The sequence below is a fragment of the Haliotis cracherodii genome, unplaced genomic scaffold (genome assembly GCF_022045235.1).
Source record: "Haliotis cracherodii isolate W230 unplaced genomic scaffold, xgHalCrac1.p SCAF_18, whole genome shotgun sequence".
Classification (NCBI taxonomy): Eukaryota; Metazoa; Mollusca; class Gastropoda; order Lepetellida; family Haliotidae; genus Haliotis; species Haliotis cracherodii.
Window position 1 is genome coordinate 20058778 of NW_027266273.1, and position 20215 is coordinate 20078992.

At 39.3% G+C, this 20215-nt stretch overlaps 2 protein-coding genes and 6 non-coding genes across 8 annotated transcripts in view; 1 reads left to right on the plus strand and 7 right to left on the minus strand.

Moving 5' to 3' along the window:
* Nucleotides 1–965: 965 nt before the first annotated feature.
* LOC139465861 (nascent polypeptide-associated complex subunit alpha-like) lies at nt 966–9513 on the minus strand. Its single transcript, XM_071247817.1, has 7 exons — nt 9451–9513; nt 8802–8940; nt 8491–8584; nt 8009–8139; nt 4984–5124; nt 4308–4430; nt 966–1102 (listed from the first exon to the last, which is right to left on the minus strand). Exons 2-7 carry the CDS (start codon nt 8937–8939, stop codon nt 1088–1090), a joined length of 642 nt encoding a protein of 213 aa, XP_071103918.1. The 5' UTR covers nt 8940; nt 9451–9513; the 3' UTR covers nt 966–1087.
* On the minus strand, nt 1355–1445 carry LOC139466562 (small nucleolar SNORD12/SNORD106). Its single transcript, XR_011653599.1, has one exon. It is a non-coding gene; the product is annotated as a small nucleolar SNORD12/SNORD106 (small nucleolar RNA).
* LOC139466559 (small nucleolar SNORD12/SNORD106) lies at nt 2005–2094 on the minus strand. Its single transcript, XR_011653596.1, has one exon. It is a non-coding gene; the product is annotated as a small nucleolar SNORD12/SNORD106 (small nucleolar RNA).
* Nucleotides 2810–2899, minus strand: LOC139466563 (small nucleolar SNORD12/SNORD106). The gene has a single exon (XR_011653600.1). It is a non-coding gene; the product is annotated as a small nucleolar SNORD12/SNORD106 (small nucleolar RNA).
* On the minus strand, nt 3263–3352 carry LOC139466560 (small nucleolar SNORD12/SNORD106). Its single transcript, XR_011653597.1, has one exon. It is a non-coding gene; the product is annotated as a small nucleolar SNORD12/SNORD106 (small nucleolar RNA).
* Nucleotides 6142–6231, minus strand: LOC139466561 (small nucleolar SNORD12/SNORD106). Its single transcript, XR_011653598.1, has one exon. It is a non-coding gene; the product is annotated as a small nucleolar SNORD12/SNORD106 (small nucleolar RNA).
* On the minus strand, nt 7007–7096 carry LOC139466564 (small nucleolar SNORD12/SNORD106). The gene has a single exon (XR_011653601.1). It is a non-coding gene; the product is annotated as a small nucleolar SNORD12/SNORD106 (small nucleolar RNA).
* A 218-nt stretch (nt 9514–9731) lies between the features above and the next one.
* LOC139465862 (annexin A6-like) overlaps nt 9732–20215 on the plus strand; it is a 33301-nt gene continuing 22817 nt past the window's right edge. The window contains exons 1-8 of the mRNA XM_071247818.1: nt 9732–9816; nt 11738–11869; nt 12259–12412; nt 14826–15003; nt 15418–15520; nt 16606–16787; nt 17206–17386; nt 19190–19293. Of these exons, the coding sequence (XP_071103919.1) occupies nt 11752–11869; nt 12259–12412; nt 14826–15003; nt 15418–15520; nt 16606–16787; nt 17206–17386; nt 19190–19293 (1020 nt within the window). The 5' untranslated portion in view covers nt 9732–9816; nt 11738–11751. The remainder of the gene's footprint in view (nt 9817–11737; nt 11870–12258; nt 12413–14825; nt 15004–15417; nt 15521–16605; nt 16788–17205; nt 17387–19189; nt 19294–20215) is intronic.

Below are 20215 nucleotides of genomic sequence, written 5' to 3' on the forward strand. Positions count from 1 at the left end.
ATTTCAAATGCAATTTAAAGCACATCCAGAATTATACAGTATGATTAAACACATTTAACTGTGCCTTGAGTATTTTTAGATGCAAGACATGTAAAATAAAAATATATTTCTTAGGGATTCTTTGACGAAGAACTTGAAATCATACTCGCATTTATTGATGTCATATTTTCGCACATAACATTCAGCGATAGGGGGACGAGTCTTTGTACAGGTTACGGAAAGGGGCGAGTGGTGACGAATGAACTTGGACCATGGGGTCTAATCGTTGAAATGGTCCTCGTGCTCTTATCAATACATAAAACATGCTGATGCTGTCTGTAAATTACAAAATCAAGTTTGGAACTGGGAAGTCAGCAACAATCCATGCCATAGCGTCAACACCATCTGAACCACTTTGTAGCCACTCGATCCTCATAGGCAGTGGTAGACAATTGTCACATAAAACTTGTCCACAGCTATTTCAGGCCAGTGGTTTGATGTTGGTACTAGATTTGGGGATGGTCCCTTTAGATTTTCACCAGTTTCATACTAGAGGCAGTGTCAAACTCCGATCAGTCTGCTCTTACAAACAAAGGGTGCTGTGAAGCTATTCCATATTTTATCAAGGACGAATGTAACCAGCGTTAGAAATTGGGACTAGTCCTTTAGTCCTTGCCAACTGCCCAATGGTAAGGGTATCATAAGGACTAGCAGAAATTTGCCCTTTTTAAGAGTTTTTCTTTATGTTATTATAAGGACTAGTGGACGAAAACTGTTAGTTTCTAACCCTGGTAACAATGGTCTAAGCCTGTAAAATAACTAAATACAGGTCAGGACCAGGCGAATGATTTGCTAATAACATAGCCAACAAGCCTTGCCGTGGTGACATGTCCATTCAACCCTGACAAGTCTACTCTAGGAGACTAGATCGGTGATCCAAATGGGTTTGAAAGTAAGGGTATCAGGTGTTGAGAATCAAGACTAAATTAACATTTTATCAAAATGTTTTATTCCCATGATGGGTTTTATACACACAGATGTACAGGCGACAGTAAATAAACAAGAGGAAACAAATTTACAGGACAACGGCAGCATGATTCACCACTGGTTACATTGTCAGCTCCTGAAACACAAGAAAATGGCTGTCAAAATCCATGAACTCATCACCTCATCTACTCTACAGACAATGAATAACAGAATACATAAAGAGAAATGTTCACCCCAAACTACTTCCCACCTTATTTCAATCATACAACAGCAGTATCATTGAGGAGATGACAACAAATGTTATGCAGTATGTATGATAGCAGTTATATTGTGAGACAAGTCCAAAACAGGTCTTCAAAGTCCACAACGAACCTTCAGATAACACAAGATTGTTGCCTCAGCTAAACTGGCATGAAATGCATGGTGTCTCAGCATTTATCGATAAGCCGGGGAAAAAAGTATACATCATAGGCAACAATCTGTCCTTCAACATTGTCTAAACGCGAAAACAAAATGAAAACAATCAGAATCCCTATTTTAATGACAAATCTTGTGAGCTCCAAATGAATCAAGATGCCAGCACAAAAGAACTCATGGTTAGGCAGATCCTGTTAGTCGCCTTTTACAACAAGCATAGTCGCCTTTTACAACAAGCATAGTCACCTTTTAGCGCAAGCATGGGTTGCTGAAGACCTATTCTACCCCGGATCTTCACGGGTCAGTCAGTAGTAGGACTGCCATACTAAAGAGCCTACAGGATTCATAACTGCTTCCCCCAGGACAATAGTCAAAGATAAATCTAAATAACAACACCATGACCCCATATCAAACAATTCAGCCTGGGGCATGTTCTCATTGTACAACTGCTATTTCCGGAACCAAGAACACCAAAGACCTATTGTAAAGATGGATGGTCCATGTCAAGTGATTTTGAAGGCGTTACACAACTGCCTATGCCGAACCTATACAATTAATTACAACAGGAGGTAATATATCGATTAGATTTACTGGGGAAATAGAGCAGTGAAGACATAAAAGATTGTTGCCTCAGCTAAACTGGCATGAAATGCAGGGGTCTCAGCATTTATCGATAAGCCGGGGAAAAAAGTATACATCATAGGCAACAATCTGTCCTTCAACATTGTCTAAACGAGAAAACAACAAAATGAAAACAATCAGAATCCCTATTTTAATGACAAATCTTGTGAGCTCCAAATGAATCAAGATGCCAGCACAAAAGAACTCATGGTTGGGCAGATACAACCATGCAAGGGGATTGGGCCTTCAAAATCCTACCTCATGTATCGTTACATATAGTTATACTGGATTTGCGACATGATAAATGTCACCACACCTAAATTGAGCTGATTTTGCATTAAATTCTCCATGTAAGGAGACCTAGTCTACCCAACAGACATCAATATCTGACAATCATATTTTTGACTTTCATTCCACATGTATTCCTCGTAAATCGTTACATTTACACATCACAGACAAAGATCAGGAACTCAAGGTGTATCTTCAACAATTATCAGTAGTCCAGACACATTGTCATCATGTCTTTGTCCATGTATGTGTTATAACATATGTATTCAAACGTAATTGGATAAACCAGAAAATGGCAACAACTTCAAGATAAGGGATCAATGGGTACATAATCATGTTAAGATAAATGACAAACAACTAGGAATGATAATTAGACATGAACTACAAAGATGCCAGATTTATCATGTTTATTATGGTGAAAAATAAGTTTAGTTGTTGGATGAAGCTAAATGTACTTCTCAATACGTGCGCCTCTGAACAGCATACACACATTTAATTTTTGGCAATAATTACAGAAACTGTTGCCTCAGCTAAACTGGCATGAAATGCAGGGGTCTCAGCATTTATCGATAAGCCGGGGAAAAAAGTATACATCATAGGCAACAAAACGATACTCTGGCCATGCTGACAGAGGTATAATTATTGATATCAGTCAGTATTAGGACTGCCATACTAAAGAGCCTACAGGATTCATAACAGCTTCCCCCAGGACAATAGTCAAAGATAACTCTAAATAACAACGCCATGATCCCATATTAAATAATTCAGCCTGGGGCATGTTCTCATTGCACAACTGCTATTTCCGGAACCAAGAACACCCAAGACCCATTGCAAAGATGGACGATCCATGTCAAGTGATTTTGAAGGGGTTACACAACTGCCTATGCCGAACCTATACAATTAATTACCACAGGAAAGGCAATATATCGATTAGATTTACTGGGGAAATAGAGCAGTGAAGACATAAAAGATTGTTGCCTCAGCTAAACTGGCATGAAATGCAGGGGTCTCAGCATTTATCGATAAGCCGGGGAAAAAAGTACACATCATAGGCAACAATCTGTCCATCACTGTTTCAAACTTGAAAGAACCTTGGAAATTGTGAAACAAAGAAAATGAAGAACACTTTCAGATTCCTTATTTTCATAACAAAGTCCTGATGACAACACAAATGACACCAAAATAGTCCAAGACTAACCATGGCTCCAAGATAAGGTTGAAATGAGAGATGAACAAGTCATACAGTATTAGGGGTGCCATTTGCATACCTCGCATATCACTACATTATGTGATACTTAGTCACAATACAATACGAATCACAATACCAAATTAGCAGGTCTTTGTGTGAAATTTTCCATATTTCCAGTGGCCTGGTCATTGCCATCAACCAATTTGTTTCACCGTTAAATTTAGGATCTTTCTATTTCCATCATACCAGAAGATTGAACATTATATTTCAAGAAAGGCAGTAGAGTAATGCTAGCCCAAGTAACTATCAGGCTGGGGTATTCAAAATTTTGAGAATTAAATTATGTCAGCTTAATGTGGGAGGAAAGCCCGAATGAAATGCAGGTCTCAGACGTTTACCGCTTTGGTGAAACCCACGAGCACAGTGCTGACAAACTTAGAAACATAATTTCGGCGCACAGGGATTCGAACCCACAATCATAGGTTTCTGGCGTGCCCAAGGGACGCAACTCTGCACAGCGAATCGCGGCGCCTTAGACGACTGGGCCACCCGTGCCCCCCCCTGTGATGCATTTAACATTTTGTGAATATTGACACCCCTACAAAGTATGCAAGATATATTAATGGAGGTGCACAATTATTCCCATGGGTTCTAGAAGTTATAATTATTAGATGAACAGGACTTTCTTTACATTTACACATCAGACAAAGATCAGGAACTCAAGGTGTATCTTCAACAATTATCAGTAGTCCAGACACATTGTCATCATTTCTTTGTCCTTGTGTGTGTAAAATATTAGACAATGCACTTGGCCACTGAAACTCACCATAATAGCATTAACAATATCATTATTGTTATTTTTGAGGGCTTTGACTGCCTTTGATCTCGAGACGTTGGCTTGCGACATGACCAACTCAATATCTTTAGCTTCAACTCCAGACTCGTCAACCTGAAAACAATGTACAAATATCAAAATAAGAAATTTCCACTGAAATTGTATCTTTTCTACTAAAAAGGAGTAACTTCTCTTCAAGCTTGCATCAGACGTACTGGCAAATAATTGCAATGTGTCGTCATTTAACGATAAGACGGGGAAAAAATTGTCATCATAGCAAGCTGGATGTGCAAATCTAAAGCTCAGAACCAACGTGGAATGGCAGCCTGGCCTCGTTCATGACTACAGTATATAACTTTATATAAAACTGTATTATAATAAATGGTGTCTTTAGTTGATATTCATTGATCAAAGGAAAACCATTTTAGCATATCAAATATTTGTCATTATCTAAATGTTTTGAGACTGCCATGCTCATTATAAATCACTCAAATCACTCTGTAAATAGTTGAGCAAGGGAGTCCTAGAGGCAATGCTCCATCTAATCAGCAGACTGATCTCTCTGGATCAGGCACATATTGCCTCCTGATCCAATATTGTAGTTGGCTCTCACAACATGGACCGATTCCAACCTGGAATCTCAGGGGTCAGTAACAAGGAGGCTTACCTCTTCCTCCTCCTCGGACTCCTCCTGGATGGGCTGTGAGATGGTGGACTGGACTCCGCCCTCCCCAGCACCAGCAGGGTTCTCTGGAGCCTTGAACTTCTCGGCAGCTGCCATCTGGGCTTGTTGGTTCAGATCCTCAATCTGAAATATGGACAACACAAGACTTAGTCACAGGTATGGTGTGACAAACCTAAAAACAATCAGCGAATCTGGATTCAAACCCACGCTCATAAGTTTCTGATGTGCCCAAAGGACAACTCTGCACAGCAAATTGCAGCACCTTAGACTGGGCCACCGGTGCACCCAGACATTGAAGTAAGTTCTACTGACAATGTCACCTGAATCTTACTAGTCCCAGACCAGCGGACTTGTGTTGATTTTGAACCCTGGACAATCTTAATGGTTTTGCAGCATAATGGAAAAGGGCACAAGTTGACATGTATAATATCTGCCCCTGAACATACACCTGAACCAGCAGTTCACATCCTCCTTATATTCTTGAAATTTTGCCTCAGCTAAACTGGCATGAAATGCATGGTGTCTCAGCATTTATCGATAAGCCGGGGAAAAAAGTATACATCATAGGCAACAATAATTCATCCAACGTTTGAACTGTGGCATCATGAAGTTTTGGGAAAGATAAACAAGATGGCTCTTTTCAGAAGGTGGCCCTTGAATAACAAACGAAACTAAATCAATTTAAAAATGACTACAAATACCTGATTGTACTTTTTAACCGTTGAGAGCCATGAAGCTCATGTTCAGGTGGTCTGTCAGCAATAGAAACTTAACAGTTTTAGTCCACTAGTCCTAATGATCAAAAGCAAAATCCTAAAAAAATGCAAATTTCTACTAGTCCTTATGATACCTTAACTATTGGGCAGTTTGGCAAGGACTACATGACTGGGGCCAATTTCTAATGCTGTTTGTATGTGCAAATTACACATTTCAATACATTTCTGCACAGCTCTCAATCAGTTCTTTGAACAGGGTCAACCACCACTACATGTCCATATAGTAGAATTTCACTGCTTGGAACCCTATCATAGGATAGTGCTACTTCTATTGTGATACAGAATTCCCTGTCCCTCACAGAAAATTATTAGGAAAAGGTAAACAAGAACAGAATATGAGGAAATGTATTGATTGAAGGTCAAGATTGTTGCCTCAGCTAAACTGGCATGAAATGCAGGCGTCTCAGCATTTATCGATAAGCCGGGGAAAAAAGTATACATCATAGGCAACAATCTGTCCTTAAGTGTACAAGATTCACAAATTATTTGGACGATCAGCCTTTGAACTGGCTTAAGATTACAAAATTGATTTAAGTAATTCCAAAAAACCAACGTATTTCCTCAGTCAAGTCAGCAGTTTTCCAAATGCAGGTACTTTCACCAACAAATAACAGGAACTTCAGGTTGAGACATTTATGGCTTACGAGCCAAAGCTTTAACCACTACACTGCACAACTGCCCAGTTGTGGTTGGTTGGTTTGTTGTTGAACGCCGCACTCAGCAATATTCCAGCTATATGACGGCGGTCTGTAAATAAGCGAGTCTGGACCAGACAATCCATTGACTGACATGAGCATCAATCCACCAATTGGGATCGATGACCATGCCTCAACCAAGTCAGCGAGTCTGACCACCCAATCCCATTAGTCGTTTTTTACGACAAGCATAGTCGTTTTTTACGGCAAACATGGGTTGCTGAAGACCTATTCTAACCTGGAATCTTCACGGGTTGCCCAGTTGTGGCAAGCCGTAGAAAATGAACTCGTCTGAAACCCGGACCTCCATTCAAAAGACGCCCAGTTGTGGCAAGCCATGGGTCTTTTGAATGGAAGTCAGGGTTTCAGACGAGTTCATTTTCTAGGACATGACTTATCAGTAATGTCCTGAAGACAGTTTTCCATTTTGGTCATTGTGTAGACAAATTTGCTAAAATAACAGAAACGTCCTGATATTTCTCTCTTGTTTTGAAGGGCTTCCCATTTCAACAACAATTATATCAAAATACGAAGATTGTTGCCTCAGCTAAACTAGCATGAAATGCAGGGGTCTCAGCATTTATCGATAAGCCGGGGAAAAATGTATACATCATAGGCAACAATAACTTCTATGATAATGTCGAGTTTAGATGGGATGCTTCTATTATAAACCCTGGATGAGAAACCAATGACTGACAGCGAGAGCACCAGTCTTTTGTGAAGTGAAACGAATCATACCATGTGTATCTGAGGATAGTTCACAATGAATATTAACTTTGGAAATATAGATTGCTTGCTTTGTTGATCTTGATGGAATGATCTAAATGGTACACACTGTAAGTATCAATGAAACCTATACTTTCCTATTTCGGAGATGGATACATCAACCTGTCTTTAGAATGTAAAGCGAGTGACAAAGATAATGAAAATGAACCCCTAACATAATGCATGGATCTCATGTTACAAATAACATTTTCCACAATGTTTTCCCAACAGACATAACCAGAATTAAAGTTAAATACAATATACTCACATCTTTTGAAAAGGGAATATCATAACCAAAGTATGGGCAATGACAACAGAAACTTCACATATCTCAAGTAGCATACTACATACCAGCACTGTATAAAGTAACAGCTGAAGCTGGACATAAATGGTTACAATCAACGGTGCCTCAGCTAAACTGGCATGAAATGCATGTTTCTCAGCATCTATCGATAAGCCGGGGAAAAAAGTATACATCATAGGCACCGGACACTATCAACTTTCAGCACTCTCAGACGGTGCAAAACAGGTATCATGGAAATAATATTGGGACAGTTTCAAGACAGACATTACCACTTATGAGACCAGTGATCCATTACCTGCAAAATTGATTGGTCAGATAGGAGAAATGTAGGCCCGGGGGACCCATGTTGAACTGTGGGTCATGGGATAAGTACTGTTGAATAAATGTTAATGTCAAAGTTCGAAAGTCGACCATAAAAGTTCATTAATCTACTAAATAACCACCTATCAGACTGATGAAATACCCACCTTTGCCTCGCCAAATACAATATATGTATCTGAAGCTGGACTCTTGTATACATCTGGTCGGTTGATTACAAACAGAATATTTTTAGATTTCCTTATTGTTACCCTGGTAACTCCTGTGACGGGTTTCAAACCTGAAAGAAAATGGTGTATACTATTGTTACCAATTTAATTTATGTTATTAGAAACAAAAATGTTTTTCATCATTGCTTGCATGAATTGATAACCACAATTTATTCCATTCTATGTAGGATTTCTCACTGACCAAATATGCAATTACAAATTAATGCACCATAAACATATTATTCATACATTATTGATAATGTTCCAGGTGAACATGGTGACTTTGACAACATACACTCTGAGCAAATATACTATTGAGTGCTGGTGAACATGGTGAAGTTCTTCAAATATCAAATGAAATCGCACATATTGTCATCATTAGCTCAGATGGTAACAGGTAATTGAATTCTAAAGTAATTTACCAAGTTTGGACATAGCCTTTCTGGCTTTCTTCTCACTACGTGACTGTTTCGACTTGCTGACAAGTTCCTCTTGAATACCTGCTGCCTGTGCCACCTAAAAACAAAACAACAATTACAAAGTGAAGAATACAAGATTTGTAGAACAGATCCAAGTATTTTACCTTTAAAATATTTAGGCAACACAGGCTAAGTAACATAGCCCAGAAACTTTTATCATATGGGCTATTTCATGAGCTGAGGTTACTATACACAGGATATTTTAGCTTCAGGCCAGTGGTTACAATCTCAGACCTCAACAAAAAGAATCAAACCTGGCTTTGCTGTTGCATCGAAGCATCTTGGTCCTCCAATTCGGGTGGGGAATCATCGTCCCCATCAGTATCTGTTGCAGACCCTGAGTCTTCAGGTTTCGTCTCCTCGACAGGTTTTTCTACTGCCTCGGTAGGCATTCTGAAGAATGAGATTCAAGTATTATTATTATCTCTGATTTTATTCAGTCCGTTATTTGGGATATCATATTGTAGAATACTACCACAAGATGAGTTATCTACAAATGCACACATCAGCTGCCTCTGCATAAGGGTCCTAGTTCCATGCATAACTTTCACCTGGCATCGTTTTCAAAAATCGCACGGTCCCAAATTTCGTACCACACCAAAATTATTATAATATAATTTTTTTTCAATTCAGGTTCGTACCTTTTCAATGATTAAGTTCAGATACTAGCCCCTAAATCATTCCCCGAGGAAATTCCAGAATCCGAGTACATAGATATTTTCAACTTTGTTTACAGCATCCCAATGCTTGCTTGTACAATTATCGGAAAAGTAAAGAAATTAACAACTAAGATAAAACAACAAGTAGGAATGAAAAATTAAAACACGAAAGAAAGCAAATCATCGTTATATTTGTCGGGATGGTAGATAGTTTGTTCGATAAAAGGCGGATTTGACTACTCACATGTCACTGTCGTCTTTCCCGAAATGGAGATGGCGGAAGAGGTCGCATAGCGGAGGTTATTTCCGGCAGGTGCGCTAAAAATAGAGTAAACTACTGTCAAGACAACAGCTATTTGCTATAATCATATTTTGAATAGTAATCTGATTTTATGACACTATTTCACTATATAATGATAATTAACCTATTTTTTGTTGCATGTAAGAAATACTTGAATTAGATATGTACAAATAAGAATTAAAAACATTATTATTATTGTGTAGCGATGTTTATGTCCTAATGATAGTCGTGTATTGCTAATATGTATTACCTTGTTTTGATATGGCCGCCTGACAACAGAATCTGCCATCATATTTATATGTCGTCCAGGTAATGTTCATTTTCTGAGTATTTTCTTTCCATACCATTACCGTAAGTTATTAGAAATGACCGCACAAGTATGGTTTTACACTAGATAAAATATCATCACGTTTAGTGCAACAGATTTAGACGGGTACCAAGACCAAATTTGGACTTGTCAGATCAAGTTTGCAACCAACAACTACTGAAATTACAACGACCGATTATTCAAAGAAATAATGCCAGATTTCACTCTTAAAATTATTATGTACCCTGTCAACTCCTTGATGTTCTATTAGAAGAAGAATGTTAATAATGATCTTCGGAAATGTGTGCTAATATAAAAATGATACAATCATTTTCAAGTTTCAGGACACCAAATCGCTGCAAACAGAAATATTTTTATCCTTCTGACAAAATATCATACTCTGTTTAGTTAGTTTTCTATATAAACTTCTGAATTGATGGAAAACACAAATTCAATTGTTTGTACTTTATCATAAGTTGAAAATGAAATCTTATTTTTTCACAATGTTGGTTTAAGAAAAGATTCTCTGATCTCTGTAGTGCTCCAATGATCTTGCGTCTATAATCCAGACCATTTTGCCAGGGAGATAGATGTCGGACTTAATCATGATAACATAGGGAGCTTTAGACTTATTTACCAAAGAGGATCATAACAACTTTGCTCAATGTGATAAACCAGCAGTTGTCATCCATAATATTGTACATATTCTTATTTACTCACCAACTTCTAGGATGCCATTCAAACAGTTTGAGGATCGTAACATCCCAAATCTTTCTATAATACATGTTTTGAATAAAAAAAATTCTATAAGACATACTATTTGAATAAAAAAATGTTTTAAGCTGAAAGAACCAATAATTTTAATTTTGATTTATTTAAAGTTTTGTTTTGTTCATTGAAATTCCTGCATTCTAATTAGCTGAATTGGTTACGTGTTATTGCATTCATTTCCCAATGAATGTAAAAATTTAAGCCACGCCCACCAAGACAGCCTACTTTTATTGCTACAGAATGTAGGGGAATTCCAATATTACAGTTGATGGAATTCCCTTTCTGCTTACGTGTATTTTCATGCACAGGACATTTAGCAAAATTCATGCATATTCATTGTCAAACCAACCCTGGCCTGATTTGTCTCGCTTATTTTGGTTCCACAACTGTCATGTCTTTGGGTTTCATATCTAACTAGCATTTTTCCACCTGTGTCTTCCCATTCTCAGGGAGCTAATGTTTGCATCTGGCGGTAACTGGCCATGTCATTTGAAACAGCCGCCTTCTCCCGTACAAATTTCTTCTGGTTCATTATAGCCTGACTGTTGCAGTTCTTCTCGCCTCTTGCCTTAATTAACAGGTCCTATGAACATTGTTTTGATCCTACTCTCAGTTAATTAGCTACTGACTTTGTAGGCGTGTCAAGTTATGTGCATAAATAAAACGATCACCTGATTCACGTCATGCCACAGTATGTGTTCTTACACCTGGAATGTTCATCAATGTCGTCATTTTTGTCTGCTTTGATATATACAACTTTTTTAGTTAAACTTTTGTAGACAAAACATGTTTTTATAGTCAAATTTAATCATAAACATTGAATGAATTTGAAAAGTGATGTGCAAACTTTTGTAAGAATCCGATATTCCGATTCATACAGTTTGCACATCAGTTTTTCGATTCGTACCTCAATGAACCAAAACAAATACAGTCAGTCCTTATAAATGTATCACCTCATCAATCATAACAATGGTCATATTGTTTTAATTCATACCTGAAAGTGCTAAAACAGTTTGAATGAAAAAAACTCAAAAGGGGCCTTCAGATGAGGCTGTATTACTTTGTTTAAGGGACTGACATATTGTCAAATTGTTTTACTTGGAAAAAAGGATATGACATTGTCAGAATATTCATTGTAAAATTTTATTACAGCTAACACATTCAGGATGCCAAGTGCAGGAGCACTATGTCCTCCCCAAATTACCCCCATCAGGAGGATCCCCGACAGGATACAGCTGCCAGTCAACCATATCGATGTCAACACCCTCATTGAGCTGTCTACAGGTACATAGACAGCCATGGTTATACACATCAGGGGGATCAGGACTAGAACAAGTATATGTCGGATGAGGCGACTAAATTGGGTCATGTGCTGGAACTCATTGATGTGGGGATCCCAATGTTAGAATAGAATACAACCTATGCTGGCTGTAAGAGTCGACCAAATGGCTCGGGTAGTCAGGCTTGGTGACTTGGTTGGTAGATTGTCATCATATGCCAGACAGCGTGGATCATTGTTCACAATATCAATCACTGCACTGTCTGGTCCAGTCTCAGATATTTACAGGGTGCCATCATATAGCTGGAATATTGCTAGGTGCTGCTGCAAACGACAAACAAACATTAACTTATCAATTCTTAATTATTAGTTTGTATCAATGTTTTGTTTTCAGAGAGTAACAACTGTAAGATATTCTTCACCACTGATGGAACCAAGCCATGTCCATTCCAGCGGAAAATTGCAGGGCGGGAAGTCACATATAAATACATCGCCCCCTTCACACTGAAACCAGGGAAGAGAGTACTGAAGGCAGTATGCACCACCAGGTAGGAACTGCTCTTGACACATAAACATTTGCAGTGGTTCTTGAGTATACCAGAAATCCATTCAAATGTTAAAATTTCTGTGCATGAAATATTCAATACTCAACTTGTGGTGGCACGTGGTCCTGTGCACAGCGCCCAGGTCACAAATCAGGTGTAGTTAAGCAACGTTGGTCGCGGAGAGTCCTTGGATGGTTGACCGTGCTTCGGCAGCTTGGCTCCTGTGAGTTTCTAGGGCTTCGGTCCAGCCCCACACTGAAGCACATGTAACACATGTGGTGTCTCCTTGGGCAAGTGGCTTTGTTCCAAATATGCCTCTGTTCACCCAGCAGTGAGTGGGTACCCGGTAGGATAGGATTGTTATTATCTTCTAGTGCCTAACAGGCAGCTTGGGTTGTATACTCCTCAGGGAGCTGAGAATGATTGTTGAGTGCACACTAATCCAGTGACCGGGATAATAATAGCGCTTTGAGGATGCCCATGTGTTGTGTGGAAATATGTGCAATATAAATAGCCTATTATTATAATGGCACCTGCAAATCTGAAAACACCTAATGTTTATTAATTTTGTAAACTACGAAAGTTAGTAATTTTCTGATGCACTCTTGCTGTACTTGGACTCCCACAGTGTAGGAGAGCCATGACATCATTCTGGCCTGACATGATGCCATCCATTGTATTCTTGATATGCTGCTGTGATAACTTAACTCACACAAGGTTAGCAGAATGTGAAAACTACATTTAGTTGGTTCTGATAAATATTGAACTAACTTGATATTCAATAAGCATGGAATTTATTTCACCAAGCCGAATTAAATGGTTTTTTTATTATTTTTTTTTGGGGGGGTGGGGGGGTTGGTGGGGGGCTGAGAGAAAACTATTCATCTGCACTGGAAAGGGGATGGTGGAGTAACTGGGAGTGGTTATTTGAGGATTGATGCTCTAAAACATTAAGAATATACATCGTCCAATACCAGTTTGCACAATGTGATATATTTGCGTATCTCCAGTTAGAGATATTGTTTTTCATTAAAAAAAGTGTGTTTGTCATTAAAATATATTGAATGACCAATAGCATCTTTCTCTTGTATCTGTGACAACAAACATGTCCACATGAGCCAATAAGTCATGCAAACTGCGCCCCGCTCATTCAGTAGTTTCTCGGTAGAGATTAGTTATGATCTTTTAGTTAGGCTACAAAGATTGACTAGAAGTGTTTGCAAATACTTCCAAAACAGAAGCAGACATCACTGCCAATTCCTCAAAGCTTCAAGTGTTAAAATACCAACCAGGGTTAGAAACTAACAGTTTTTGTCCACTAGTCCTTATAATGATAACATGTAGCAAAATCCTTAAAATGTGCCAATTTCTACTAGTCCTTAGGATACCTTTACTATTGGGCAGTTTGGTAAGGACTATAGGACTAGTGCCAATTTCTAATGTTGCCACCATGCCCAAATACATTATTTTGAGTAAACTTGCACCAGTAACAGGCAATAAATGATACAACCATGTTTCACAATGACCGTACCTCAGAGATGTCTTTGACCTTTGCATAGTCATAGCAGCAACATTAGATGTCAGTGTAAGCCTGCATTACCCTGATGTTAAATGTTCAAGGTCTGAGTGTCCCAACTATGACCCTAGACTCAAATACTATAGGAGCAAACTCAGGGATCACAGAAGCCCCCTTAATTTTAAACACAGGATGAGATAAGATTTGTAAAGATATTTTCAAATAAAAGGATTCATGCTTATACAGAAGTATGCATACCTCAGAAAATGAAACATATATGACCATGTTACACAAAAAGCTTGACAGACCTTTCTTTTATTTTGACCCCAAACCATTTCAATTCCCGACATGGGTACAATGTGTGAAGCCCATTTCTGGTGTCCCCCGCCGTGATATTGCTGGAATATTGCTAAAAGCGGCGTAAAACCATACTCAGTCAGTCAAAACCATTTCAAAGCAGTGCCCAATCTCAGAGAAGGTACATACCAAGTTTAATAGTAATTGTTTTAATTATATTTTGAGAAAGTGTAATCAAACATTTTTGGTGATTTTATTTCTATCGTGTGACCTTGACCTTTGACCTTCTTATCACCTCTGCCTGAAGAAGTCAATGGAAGACTAATATCTAATGTCAATAATCCTGTGTGTAGCAGTCATTAGTAAACTCATTGGTAGCGGAAGTCAAATTTCAACAAAGCGGACTGTTAATAATGAGATGTTCATTCTGTATCACTTGATGTTGTGAGTCATGATGTAACTTACACAATGTCGTGTCCTTGAATGCAGACGCGATCACCTACTCATGCGTCAAAAATTGTACCCAACTCTCACACATACCACAACCACCCCCACCCCCACCCCCACCCCACACACATACTCACCCATATTTATAACATGCAGGGATGGACTACAGGAAAGTGCTGTTGTGACGAAGACGTTTAACGTGGGTGAGTTGATTGAGGAGAATCCTGAAACTTCCGATGGCTATGACTACAGCAGCTACAGCAGCTTCTTCGAAACGTCCGACACCGACACATCCAAGTCTACATTCAAATCCAAATCCAAGCCCAAAAAAAGAGTAAGTTGAGTTGTTGTTTTCAGGGAAGGACTAGAATTACTATTTATCATTGCCAAAATTAGAAAACAGATGATGCACATGTCAATTAATACCTTTTACAGTTCAGTCAGAATGAAATTTTAATAGATATAACATTGTATAACATTGTATTAAAATTGTATTAAAATTTCTGGTAGTTCATGAAATTATGATACATACATACATACATACATACATACATACATACATACATACATACATACATACATACATACATACATACAGAATGTTTCATAATTTCATGAACTACCAGATCGGATCTTAAGTTTATCCTATTATAAGCAAAATATGTTTTTGTAACCATACCTGTTAGATGCTATGCCTGTGATTGGGAATGGAGGTGAGATGTATTGTATCTTGATTCTTTCCTCACAGCAGAAATCTCCGACACGCAAACCTCGCAATCATGTGACCCGGGAAGCGTGGGCCAGTGAAGGGGACGTGGATAGGGGAGAAGTTGGGGCCACAGGGGATGCAGGTAAATAGCTACGTGCGGGAGATGAGGTGACATGGGGTTTAAGGTTGTTGGACCTATATAGCGACGTGCATGCATGTGTGTGTGTCTGTGTAGCTAGTCCAGACTAATTCTAGTTTTATAGAGCTAGTCAACTGAGATTTAACATGAATATCCTGCTCAGACACAGTATACTGACTCCGAGCTGACCAGTCCTTGTTTTAGCCCCTTAATGCTGAACACGAGGCAGGGTAACAACAAGTACCATCTTTTTATCTCTTTTGGGTACAAATTGGCGTGGGAATCAAACCACCGACTTTCCACTAGAAGACCCTGAGTGAGTGAGTGAGTATGGCTTTACACAGCTTTTAGCAATATTCCAGCAATATCAAGGCAGGGGACACCAGAAATGGGTTTCAGACATTGTACCCATGTGGGAATCGAACCCGGGTGTTTGGCGAGCGAACACTTTAACCACTAGGCTACCTTGCTGCCCTGACTAGACCATGGAGGAGGCCAGATACATGGCATTGAGGCTCTCTTATATATCATTAAACAGAATATACATGTACAAAGAGTTCAATATTATTATCTGAATGTACTAAATTTCATATGTTTGATCAGTTGTTGTCATGTTAAAGAATCTTGTAAGATATAAACCTAGGGTGACCCTGCTCTGCCTTTTCCCAGTGAAACATGCATAAGAGGTAACATTTAAACAGAATGAGACATGCTTGTGCAAAGAACTGATAATTCTTGCATTTCGCCACACCAATAATAAACACACATCAGCCAGTCAGCATACTAGAGAATGAGTGAGTGAGTGGGTTGTATTTATTCCAGTTATACCACAGTGTTTCAGCTTAATGTGGGAGAAAAGCCCGAAGTGATGCAGGTCACTGATGTTTACCACTTTTGTGAACCCCACGAGCATGGGTGTGGTGCAGACAAACCTAGAGACATAATCAGGATGGTCCTGGATTCGAACCCATGATCATAGGTTTGAGGCATGCCCAAAGGAAAAGCAACAGTGAACTGCTGCTCCTTAGACGACCGCATATTAGAGAGACCTCAACTAAGCATGCTAAAGAGTCTGTGATATGTTGCAGCCTACCCAGCTATACCGGACGGCCCCTTCAACCCCACCAACTACTCAGGGACCCAGATAAATGTGTGGGGTGGGGCACCCCCGGGGATGATGAATGGACAGCCAGGAAGTTTAATAATAGGCGGCAACCCTCAGCCTCCGTACCCAGTCCAGTATGGCTTCCTTACAGAACAGATGATACAGGTGAGTCTTGATGATGCTGAGCAGGGATCATAGTATCATTGCCTTTATTCAGCAAACAGGGTTTTTTGACTGAAACTATCCCATAGGACCAGGCTGTGAAATTATTCAGTGGCATGTTTCCATCATTACATGCTCTTGACCGGGGTCCCTGCAAATGCTTTCAAAGAAGGTTGGTTTTTGATCAGCCAACCTCCATTTTCAAGCCTTGGATTTTGAGGTTTAGAACGAGGCCTATAACCTCTGTTATACAATTTTACAAACAAATTACAAAATGTGAAATTTTATCACTCATTAATTTCACAGCCACTTCTGGATTGGTAATGTTTGACTCTTAGTTTTAACTGTTATGATGATACCTTTGAGGAGGTAAGATGTGATTGTGTGATGGAGGTCGTCACAGAGATGCCCCTGATTTCAGAAACTGAATGCTGCTAACCGGCCGGTGACAGTCGGGGAGCTGCGCCATCTGATGGAGGAGGCCAGTAGGACCCAAGCCCCGCCCCCGCCTCCCCCAGCCCCAGCTCCTGCTCCAGCGCCAGCTATAGAGTACAAGCCAGTGTACAAGAACCCACCCCTTGAGCCAGTCAGTCCGGGGAAAGGTGCGTCACCCTGCTGCCTCACTATGTTAAAGTTTGTGGAGTGATAGAGCAGTACTGTTTGCCTTCAATATTATATATACCGTATTCGACGTAATAAGCGCTCTGCTCTAATAACCGCCCACAGGGATATTTGCTTATATATTGGCTAGTGAACAATCCCAATTAGCACCCCTTCTGATTGAAGATTGTACATAAGACTTATTTATTCGCGTATAATATGCACTCATGTGTTACATGCACCCTTAATTATGGGCAGTTAAATTCTGGAAAAATATATCTGTCGTATATAAACATTTCAGGCTTTCAGCATAAACCACGAAATTTATCTTTCAACTCTGTTTTTTTTCACCAAAATAATGTTCTAATAAGAACCCCCTATTTCTAATTTTGAGTTCACCTTGGGTGCTCATTACGTCGAATACGGTATATTTGGATGTAACTGGAAATTCAGATTTGCATTTTTCTCTACACAACTATAGCCTGTGTCTGAGCCTATGGAAGGGTATTAAATGCAGGAACCTGGGGATATGTTTTGAATCTGATCTGACACTAATTGTTTGATTGGCGTTCTAGAAGTTGCTGAGTAAATAAGAAAATATACAACTTTATGGATAATGACTTCTTCGTTTATTGCATTTAACGATGTTTGAATATCAAGCACTAAAGCTTGATAATGGTGTAAGAATCGTCATCAAAACATCGCTTAATGCAATAAACCAGAAGTTATCCATAAAGATGTATGTTTAATACTGATTTGATACCTAAAAATATAAACACATGATTAGAGTAAGTAGGATTGACCAGTAGTCCAGACAGGGACATCTACAATGCCAGAGACTGATTTGATTCCTAAAAATGTAAACACATGATCAGAGTAAGTAGGATTGACCAGTAGTCCAGCCAGGGACATCTACAATGCCAGAGACTGATTTGATACCTAAAAATATAAACACATGATCAGAGTAATTAGGATTGACCAGTAGTCCAGGCAGGGACATCTACAATGCCAGAGACTGATTTGATACCTAAAAATGTAAACACATGATCAGAGTAAGTAGGATTGACCAGTAGTCCAGCCAGGGACATCTACAATGCCAGAGACTGATTTGATACCTAAAAATATAAACACATGATCAGAGTAAGTAGGATTGACCAGTAGTCCAGGCAGGGACATCTACAATGCCAGAGACTGATTTGATACCTAAAAATGTAAACACATGATCAGAGTAAGTAGGATTGACCAGTAGTCCAGGCAGGGACATCTACAATGCTAGAACCTGATTTGATACCTAAAAATGTAAACACATGATCAGAGTAAGTAGGATTGACCAGTAGTCCAGGCAGGGACATCTACAATGCCAGAGACTGATTTGATACCTAAAAATGTAAACACATGATCAGAGGAAGTAGGATTGACCAGTCATCCAGACAGGGACATCTACAATGCTAGAGCCTGATTTGATACCTAAAAATGTAAACACATGATTAGAGTAAATAGGATTGACCAGTCATCCAGGCAGCGACATCTACAATGCTAGAGCCTGATTTGATACCTAAAAATGTAAACACATGATCAGAGTAAGTAGGAGTAGCCCAGGCTGGGACATCTCCTACAATGCTAGAGCCAGTACACAGCGGCCATTAGGATATAGATGTGTATTATCATCTTTGCTAACATTTGAGAACTAATTAATGTCCGTCTTCCACATGTCCTTTAACAGTTAAACATGTTGGGGTATGGAACATAACAACTGTGCCTGCAGGGGAATGTATGTCATATATCAATCATGTTCAACTCTCCAGGGGACTTCAAGGGCAACCTGCTCCACATATACGCCCACATGTTGGAACATGCGAAAAACAACGGTGACTTCCGACTGCGGGTCGCAGAACCACGGATGGGGAAGGTAGGTGACGTACACTGTTGTCTGTTGGCTTTGTCTGTAGCATGTTTGGCTTGAAGCTGTTAATGATTAACATTATCTCAACTCTAAACATGAATACATAAATGAAGCATACAGAGCTTCAGGTTGATTATATACCTTGTTGATCAAGTAAACTTTACTTTCGAAAACCATGGATGTAGGTTTCACACAAGATCAGGAGGTCAGTATGATTAATATTGTCAGAAACAGTGGGTCATTTGCGCTATCAGGATCTGCTATGTACTGCATATTGCCCTTTTAATAATTTCTAACTAATATTCAGAGATAGAAATTGGCACTAGTAGTGTTGTCCTTGCCAAACTGCCCAATAGTTACATCTTCCCAAGGCAAGGGAGTTAACTGACTATAAAAGTCCACTTTCCACCCTTGCCGAACTACTGGTATTATGGAGTTACATTTTGGCTGGACTAACGAGTCTATGCATAGTCCAATCAAAATCGCACTCCAAAATCGAAATCACAGTATATAGATCTTGATTATCGATCAGATCGTTTTCACTGGGTACCGCAGTTTTGTTTGAAGCAAATGCAAGTGATTCGAGAGGTTGAATCTGATTGGTCCATAGGAGAGGGAGAAGGGACATAACTCGTAATAGCCACTGGTGGCGCTATGATCAAGCCCAGGAATTCCAGCCTAGTTCGGCAAGGGTGGAAAACTGGACTTTTAGAGTCAGTTAACTCTCTTGCCTCGGGAATATGAATAGTTAAGGTATCATAAGGACTAAGGGTTTTGCCATTTGTTATCATTATGTGGACCAGTGGACTAAAACTGTTAGTTTCTATCGCTTGTATTTCAACATGTTAGTGTTTATTTGTTGGCACTGACATGGACACTGGTGGCCCAGTTGACAGGTGCTGCATTTCTTTGTACAGAGTTGTGTCCC